General features: G+C 42.2%; 1 protein-coding gene across 1 annotated transcript; it reads left to right on the forward strand.

The window, feature by feature from the left end:
• Positions 1 to 8,892: 8,892 nt before the first annotated feature.
• LOC104349480 (claudin-8-like) lies at positions 8,893 to 9,561 on the forward strand. The gene has a single exon (XM_009955031.1). It carries the CDS (start codon positions 8,893 to 8,895, stop codon positions 9,559 to 9,561), a length of 669 nt encoding a protein of 222 aa, XP_009953333.1.
• The last annotated feature ends 270 nt before the right edge of the window (positions 9,562 to 9,831 follow it).

A 9,831-nucleotide genomic window follows, 5' to 3' on the forward strand; every position in this document is an offset into this window, starting at 1 on the left:
AAATTTCTCCCCATACTTGTTTACCTCCTCTGATTATTTTTGGCTGCTCCACCTCTTTCTTTAAGTTTGATGCCCACAACTGGACAAAGAATCCCAGAGGAAGCCTCACTACTGCTGAGCACACTGAATATACTTATTGCAGGTTACCATAGCATGGGGTAAATGATTCACAGAACCAAGCAAATACCTTCTTTGAATATGTTAAATGCATTCCACTTCTGTTATTCCAGCCTCTAGATTGCCAGTTTTCCTGTGCTGTGGGACTTAATCATTGACAGTACATTGACCAGCTGGATGTCTAATGCAAATTTCCTTGCTGCAGTTTCTCTTTTATTGCTAGATCCCTCAGGGTAATAAGATGAGACCCCAGAGATATCCTTGGCTCCAACAGTAGCAGAAATCAATGTCTGGCAATAGAAACATGATAGTTCTCCTTCCAATACAGCCTTTTGCTCTTTTACTCACTCATAGATTCTGCATCTGCATTACATTATTTTTACTCTTCTCCATCTCTTCAGTGCGGTTGTGGTTTAGGCGCAGCCAGCAACCAAGCACCACCTGGTTGCTCCCTCACTCCTGCCCCTGGGTGGGAGAAAATATAATGAAAGACTTGCGGGTCAAGACAAGGACAGGGAGGGCTCACTTACCAAGTATGGTTGCAGGCAAAAAGCAGACTTGACTTGGGGAAAAAAAAATTTAATTTGTTACCAATCAAATCAGAGTAGGATAATGATAAATAAAACCAAATCTTAAAACCACTTTCCCCTCAACCCTCCCTTCTTCCCAGGCTCAACTTCGTTCCTAATTTCTCTACTTCCTCCCTGTCAGTGGCCCAGGGGGCAGGGAATGGGGATTGCGGTCAATTCATCGCATGTTTTCTCTGCAGCTCCATCTCCTCAGGGGGAGGACTCCTCAGATTCTTCCCTTTTCCAGTGTGGGGTTCCTCCCATGGAAGACAGTCCTTCATGAACTTTGCTGATAGGAGTCCTTCCCACGGGCTGCAGCTCTTCATTAACTGCTCCAGCGCAGGTCCCTTCCGTGGGGTGCAGTCCTTCAGGAACAGACTGCTCCAGCGTGGGCTTCCCTTGGAGTCACGGCCTTCTTTGAGCACAGTCAGCTGCTGTAGAGTGGGGGTCCTCCATGGGCTGTGGGTGGGCATCTGCTCCGCCGTTAACCTACATGGGCTGCAGAGGGACAGTCTGCTGTCTCATCATGGGCTGCAGGGGAATCTCTGCTCCGGCGTACCTCCTCCCCTACTTCTTCACTGACCTTCGTGTCCACGTAGGTGTTTCTCTCACATCCCACTCCTCTCTCCACTGCAGGTTTCACAGCAACTTCTTTTTTTTTGCCTTCTTAAATACTTTATGGCAGAGGCATTACCACCATCACTGATTGACTTGGCCTTGGCCAGAGCCAGGTCTGACTTGGACCCAGGACAACTTCTAGTAGCTTCTCACAGGAGCCACCTCTGTAGCCCGTCCCCCACTACACAAAACCAATGCAGGTGTCTCTGTTTATTTCCCACAGCTGTGTCAGATGCTTTAATAAGGTCCAAATGGCTTAGATTTTCTCAATTTTTGTTTTGTAGAAAACTTTTTGTTCTCTAGAAAACACTACCAAACAAAAATTGAATCTATTTTTGCTAAGTCCGTGCTGGTATTAACTATAAACATCAAGCACTATCACTGCTAGAAGCAGGCACTCTCTGGAAAAACATGCTGTTGATTTCAGAAAGTGCAGTTACTTAGAAGAGGCTTAGTTAAAAAGTAAAATCACTGAAACAGAATTAGCTCTGTCTTAGCTCAAACTGGGACAACTTCTAGGTATTTATTCTTTTCTTCATGATGGATTTTAAATCATCTTATACTATCAGATTCTGACTAACGGGTTTCTAGCTGTGCACCTGTCCACTCATTTCCTTAGTTTTGCTGTTCTCCAGGCATACAGTATCACTCCGGCTTTGACACATATGCTGACAATGTTTGCTACCAGATTTGGAACTGCACATGCTGAATTTCCTTAATTGGAAATTACTTTCTTTTTTCAGTTTTTGCTCATAAAGATTTGGAATTTTTTATCTATCTTGGATACAGTATTGTAATTCTGTCATATTCTCCTTCTATATCCTTGTTATTACTTAAATTCAAAGAAAAGGAAGGCTGACTACCTTTGTTAGACACGTACTTACAGCCTAGCATGCCTCTTCCCTTGCTGTTCTGTATTATTTGTATGCCTGTAACACCTTTTATTATTCTATTTTTTGAAAAGCCTAGTTTGGTTTGACTTTTATTGAGTGTTATTTTCCTCTTAAATTTTCTGACCTCATAGTTTTTTTGCTGGTTGGTTACTTTTCTGTTCTTATACCAAATACCTTCTATGTGGACTTATTAATCCATCTGAGTACCACCCTTACTCCTACAAGTCTCTCCTTTCCTTCCCCATGGGACTCAGATTCCAGCCACTTCCTCAGGAGTTTTGAAGTCTCATCCACATTCACGTCCCTAAGCTGTTCAGTCTAATTAACAACAAATAACATGATCAGGATCAGAGGAGTTGTTCTTCCTTGATGCTCCAGGCACTTTCACCTCATTGGCAACAGTCTTCTGCAGAGGTACCAATCCTCTCGTTCTTAATTATCCTTCATATCGCATTTTCTGCCTCACAATGTGAGTCCTGTTCCATTCCAACATAAAAGCATCAGATTTGCTGAGGCCTTTCCTTCCTCCATTTTATACTTGTTTTTAAGTCAGTCTGCACATACCAGACTGTTTTCCATCTTTTTTCCTTTCCCTTCCCTAACTTTCAGCCCATTAACTACCAACATGCGGTTGGCAGAAATAGCTATTAGACATTCCTCCTTCTTCTGAAGTATTACACTCTGTGCTAAACTACACATTTCAGACCTGGAATGAAAGCACCTACTGCTTGATCATGGACAAAGAAGTTCATATTTTGACTGGCTACGTAGTATGCTGCAATGAGGGACAGCACTGGATCATCCCTGAGGGGAAGGAGTGTGCCCACACTGGTGAATCTTTTGTGCCCTTACAGGCTTGGGCTGTCACTGCACAGAGACACATCAGCCCCGAAATTACAGTGACAGTGGTGCATCCTTGGAGCTGCTATGATTCACGATGCTGGAGAGTGTGTTCTGACAAAAATTAATTGCTTCCTGCAAAATACTCCTGCTTTGATCTCCATGCCAGCACAAATCCAAAGTGATTTGTGACTTCCAAGAAGTTCTCTTGTGTGAGTGCAGAAACAGCTGCTTGGCTGGGCAGGTCTTCCTTTCTCCTCCACATCTTCTCCTCTCCCTCTGTTTGAAGAGGAACCAAGGTAAACCAGGAGATGAACTCAGCTAGCTGTGCAGGCCCAACAGGCAGGGGGTATGCTGCTCCTTCCTAGGGGACACCCAGCTTGCCAGCCAGCGAAAGTCAGCCAGGGTGTCCTAGGGAAGAGGTGAATCCCAATCCTAAGTAGAGAGGAGTAATGGAACATCCTCAGAAGCACAAAACTTTAATAAAGGACTTTGGATTTGGGTAGAGAGAGAAAGGGGATATTGTGGGGGTAGAGGGTGATCCTGCTGTGTGCTGAGATGACAGGTTTGTGGGTGTCATTGGGTGCATAACGTTGAGGCTGGTGGTGGTAGAGTTCATGCTGTTAGGGTTTATTTTGGAGGTGGAAATTAACAGTGTATTTAGTTACATTCAGGAGGTGGGTTTTGGGAGAGGACAGAAAGTGAGTGGGACAGGACTGGAAAGGGAGGAGCCCAAATTATGACTGAAAAAGATGGGGAAAACCCCTGTTCATCAAAGTTTGAGACTTACTTGTTTAGTTAGCCGCACTGCTTGGTTACTGGAGAGCTAGTTCAAAGGTGTATTATTATGCTGTACTCCAAAACCAATCTTTTTTTTGGGATTCTGAGCCTAAAAGCTTGTTTCTAAGAGTATCAGGTAGTCTAATGAAAGCTATTACCTCTTTCTACAAACCTTGCCTCTCATCTGTCTTTAGGCCATCACTGCCACAATATACCTTCTCCTCCTCTTTCATTCCATCATAGTAAATCATGTAAATAAAGTAGTTCCCCTGGACTTCATCCAGTAATAACCTAACTGTATACCCTGCTGCTAACTCTTATGAAAACAATCAATACTGCCTTGGGAATTTGCCACTGTTATATTTCCAACAGTTTAATGTGAACTGGGCAATCAAAGCCCCCCAAATATTTTCTAGAGGAATGCTTTGAGGTCTTGTCATTAAGCAGTAAAGTAAGATAGCATATTTTCTGACAGGTTATATTTCTGTCAGGATGGCTGCTCCCTGTACACAAGTATTGAGGTGACAAATACCTTGTAAAAGCCTGAAGCAGTTTAGATGGATTAAATACTCAAAGGAGTGTTTAATATTTTATTACTGTAGGGTTTTATTACACTAAAATCGAGTTAGTTCACAGTGTCCAGAAGAAAGGCTTCCTCAGACATGGACTATCATTAAGAGTTTGGCAATTTTGTCAGGCTGTGACTTTCAGGCATGCTGAGGAGGATGACAGAAAATAAATATTCATTCTTTTCAATTCATCTGTCAGTTATGGGTTGCCTCAAAGCTCAAGCTAGAGGTCAGCACCCAAGTACAGTGTCTGGGGGAAATCCCTCTCTAAGCTACACTGAGCAGATGTTCCTCTCACTCCAAAATGTGCCACGCTTGAAGAGAGGGGGAAGGAGATGTGCCTTCATCTTTTAATACATGTGCAGGCAGCAATATTAAAGTTAGCACAAATAAAAGGGCCTCTGTTCACTTCAGTCCATTTTCTCCTGAATTAAAACAGAATCAAAGTAACCTTTAGCTTCACCAATAGGCTCAAAATACAGTAGTCTATCAAAATACCATAGAAAGTAATGGAACCATTAGCTCAACTATGATTCATTGACCAGCCCTTGTAAATAGTTGAAAACAAAGTGGTTGCCCCAGCATGTGATGAATGGACTAATGGAAGCCACAAGCAGAGAGGAACTGATGCCATTCACACGTGTTTCCAAAACAAATGATCTGCAGACAATCCTAACTCGATTTGTTGTATGCTTAAAGCAGATTTTACATGTAGAGGATGATATAGGTCTGTGTGGCTTCACCCAGCACCTCTGCCCAAGGGAACAGGCTGCAGAGTGACTGCAGAACCACAGCCTGCTCGACTCCCCATTGCCAGATTCGGCAAGTTGTTAGGCAGCTTTTCAGCCTTACTGGATAAGTACAGCCTCTGGGAGGTTAAGAGACTTAACTGTAACTCTTAGTAATCACTGATCTAAAGTGTGCTTTTGATAAATCTGTGTATTTACCTGTTAAAAAAATGTTACTAAACCTTACATTTAGCTCATTAGACTATAGCTAACCATCTATTCTTGATGAGACCACATAATGAACTATGTACATTATAGTTGTACGTTTGTACAAGATTAAAGTCTATTTGTCTATACGTAGGTGCATGCGTATGTATAAGTACTCTAAAATTCAATGTACATAGAAGATATACAAAGAGAAATTAAATGCTTTCTGGAAGGCAATTAAGTGTTTACATTATTGATACCTACAATTAATTAAGCACTGGGGATTATTGACAGATTCTGTTAATCATATGGACTGGAGATGCTCTACTTCCTCCTCTTCAAGGAGCATCAGCATTTTAAAAGCTAGGGAGGGAACAGAAGATATTGCCCTAGGAAAAGATTCAAATGAACGTCCTTAATTTGAAGGGAAGAGAAAATGTAAATCCAAACAGAGATCCAGGGAATGAGGCTACGTGCTCAGTTGCTTATTTTCCTCTTTGAAGGCAAATTTTGGGGTGGACATGTTTACGTAAGATCTGGTATTCTCGTCTTGAGGCAGGTAGGCATCCAAACAGCATAACAGATGGATGATACACAGAATGAGGAGAATTCTAAAGTCTAGTCAGGTGTAAACGGGGTTTTCCTTCTTCTCACCTGACAATAAAGCCATGCCCACTGTGTAAGCATGTATTTAATTTCTACTTTAAGAGCTATTTGCTGTTCAGAGTGATTTTGAAGTAACTCAGTCAACTAAGCATTTCCTTCTGAGAGGTGAGGTGAGCCTTTAAATGGAGGTACACTTCTCTAGGGTATACAAGGGCGTAAGAGCTTCACCCAGGCTGATTCAAACACAGGACTTTTCTGCAAAAGATAATTCTTGCAGTGATTAGGAAAGCCATGGATCTATTGGCATTTAAGAGGCTGATGAGATTTTCCAGTCGTAATGAGTTTCCAATGTATTGGTAATGTTTCTTGACTTTTTGGTTAAACCTGTCTCCTGTAGCACATTTTAACTTCTGAAATTTATCTTCAAGTTTCAAAACTGCCGTTTATTGGTTTTCCTTTCCTGCTTCCTTCCCCTCGGGTTTCAATAACAAGAACCATCCTGCCTCTGGACAGTACATGCAGCAGTGTAGCCTGCGTGTTCCTTTCTTATGCCTACACCTACACTGGATGCCACTCACCACAGGTACTACTTCCAAGCAAAGGTCAAAACCCCACTGAACCATTTAGCATTCACTGGATGTATTGCTACACAACCAGCATATGATGTATTTTAATAATATTTCTGTGAGCAGTTCATCTTCTACACAAACCATGCCCTGACTGTCACAGAGTGCAATTGTATGCATGACCTCAATGGCTGGACATCCCCGAGACATGTAAGGAAAAATGGTTTCAGAGCAATCCTGCTGGATAAGGCAGATAAACAGATTCAGGGCATTAGGCATGGTTGGTTCTCCAGCTGTGTATATCTTCAAGAACCGTCTGACTGAAAATGTTGCACAAAGAGTTTTCCTGTTGAAAAAATGACACTTAAATGCTAGGTTAGAGAGGGCTTTTCCGTAATAAGTTGATATATTTTTTGAAGTTAAAATAACAAATCAAAACACAGTTTTGAGAATCCAGAGGAAAAGAAGTCCTACGAGATGAATGAAGGCTGTACTCAAGTTAAATAGCACAGGTCTTGTGTGCAGCCTTCTTCTAAGGGAGCAGTCTCCTGACAGAGAAAGGAGTTTCTTTTAGACAGGTAATCATCTATGACTTCTGATTTCATCTCTACCACCTCCTTCTTTGTGGCATCGAGCACAGTGCCTTAACTTTTCTGCATCATGGGATTCTTTTTTTATGTCTGCAGAAGAGTGATGCAATATTAATCTCTCTATAAGAACAAATCTGATAATGTATTTAGTTTCTAAAGATTACATTTCACATCTTAGCTGAAGATACCTTTTCTCTCCTTTTCTCTCCGGCTAGCAGACTTGAAGGCAGAAATGAATTGCCCAGATCCCTTGGGAGTATTTTGTGCACGGACATGTAATATTATACTATATAACTTGCGTTATGTGGCTCTCTTTTCCTTATAGTTAGTAACCATAGGAAGGATGGAATTTGTGGGCTGTGAGTGGTTTAGATGGGCAATTCACTTTTCATGGATTTTAGCCTTTAGTTTGAATATCTTGCGTAGGCACCTAAGGCTGTAACTAAATTAATACCATCAAAGGCGATGTCTGATCTTTCCAAACACACAGAGCCCACAACATTACAACCCACAAGCAATCGAAGAATATGTCTTTCTTTGACAGCACTTCTAGGGGCCTTTGTTGCCTTTAGTGGGCCAACAGTTTTCTATTTTTTTAGTAGCTTCTTTGGTTCAAAGAGCTGGAGTAACCAGAAACACATAAATTTCAACAACGCCCACGAGTTGTCATCATATACTATCGTCTCAAGTAGGGAGAAGAAAGTTAAAAAACCCCATAATGCAGCAGCTATCCCTAACTTGCCCAAGGCAAATCAGTCTTTGGCGTGCATTTTTGTCCAGGCTTGTAGCTATCTGTGCAGGCTGAGATACATGCTTGTGGGAAGGAACTCTGACTTCTTTCAAGGTGCATTGTACACTGAAAGAAAAGCTCATCCTTTTCATATTAGACGATTGCCCCCAACCCCTCCTAACATTACCTGGAGAAGATTATTAGTATGGAACACAATGACAACACTGTCCTTCTAATGGGGAGAGAGCCTCATAGAGGATTATTTCCTAACAGTGACCTTACTTGTGGATTCAAAAGGAGAAGCTGTGAAACTCTGCCAGCTATTTTCTTTGTTGTGCTTTTGAATTATGCAGCTAGTAGAATAAAGCTTTGATGTTGATTGGAATACTTGACTTTCCTGTACCTGTCTAATATCATGATTATACTTTTTTATTTGATCAAAACGAGAAATCTACATTTAAGAGCTACATCAAGTACCTCCTAGATTGATTTAAAAAAAAAAAAGGAGATGTTTTCCAAAGGCTTTAGCAATTAGAAAGTGAGTCCCACTCCAAGTCCAAGTTTAGCTTTTGTCATAAGAACAACTGTAATGACTTAATTTACATAATATTTTAACAGATGGAAGTTTGGACTTTCTACACGAAATTTCAACTTAGCTGCAATCTTGCAGTTAAGAAATTATTAGCCCTGCAATTAGGTACCTTTAATTGAATCCCTGACACTTACTTAATTATAACGTCACTACAGACACACTATGAGAAGCAGTAAAATCAACTATGACACGCCCCTCCCAGTTTCCCATTGGCTGGAAACTTGTTAGGCTTGATGAGCAGGCGCTGTAGTCAGAGGAGATTTCAAAGCAAATAAATAGCAGGTCCTTCTAGCCAGTCAGAAATAGATTTCCACCTGTCTGAACCTCAGACTGGAGCGAGCTGCTTTTAAAAACACGCAACAACTTGCTGTATGAGGAAACTACTGGAGAAAATATTCCCTCTCATGCTTTATATTTCTTCTATGAAAAAGTGATTTTGGAAGGCTTTCTAGGCCACCTCACTTGAGGTGTCTTTTTCAGAAGAAGCATGGCTTGCTGTGTGCTACAAATCACTGGTCTAATATTTGGAGGTGTCGGCATGGTCGGGACTTTGGCAGCCACAGTTATGCCGCAGTGGAGAGTTTCTGCCTACATTGATGGCAACATCGTGGTGTTTGAGACCATCTGGGAAGGGCTGTGGATGGACTGCATCAGTCAGCTGGGCATCAGGCTGCAGTGCAAATTCTACGACTCTGTCCTGGCTCTCCCCCCACCCTTGGAGGCGTTCAGAGCCCTCATGTGCATTGCAGTGGTCCTGTCAATCTTTTCCTTTTTGATGGCCATTGTTGGTGTGAAGTACACTCACAGGACCAAGGAGGATCCCCAGGGCATCAGTATCTTCATACTAGCAGCTGGAGTTGCCTTTCTCCTGACGGGCATCCTTGTTCTGATCCCCGTGTCCTGGACTGGAGGCAGCATCATTCGTGACTTCTATGACCCAAAAGTCCCTGTGCCACTGAAACGAGAACTAGGAGCTGCTCTCTATGTGGGCTGGGTGAGCACTGCACTTCTCATTGCTGCGGGAGCAATGTACTGTAGCTTCTGGTGTTGGGCTGATACTTCCTCAAAATCCAGGTATCCGTCGCTTTCCCATCACAGATTGCACAAACCTGACTTGGCAGGCGGGCCATCCCTAAGCGTTCATGCCTATGTGTAGTTCCTACATGTGATCTTTCTGCTTAGCATGTGCTGGATATGTACTAATTAAACTCTGAGTCTGTAATGGAGGAACAATTTTGTTCATTTGCTATTTACTATTTACATACATATCTGCTCTCTAGCATGCTTACAGGGAATGTTATTACATGGGCATTATGTTAGAGCACAGTCAGAAGAAAACTCTCACCGTTTTATGGGAATGAAGAATGGCATGGGAACAGCAGCAGCCAGGAGTCTCTCTGAGAAGACGAACAGCGTATGGTTGGGC

This window comes from Leptosomus discolor, chromosome 1 (genome assembly GCF_034619465.1).
Source record: "Leptosomus discolor isolate bLepDis1 chromosome 1, bLepDis1.hap2, whole genome shotgun sequence".
NCBI classification, from domain to species: Eukaryota; Metazoa; Chordata; class Aves; order Leptosomiformes; family Leptosomidae; genus Leptosomus; species Leptosomus discolor.

Coding starts and splice junctions, on each gene's coding strand:
- LOC104349480 (XM_009955031.1), top strand. CDS start 8,893: ATGGCTTGCTGTGTGCTACAAATCACTGGTCTAATATTTGGAGGTGTC.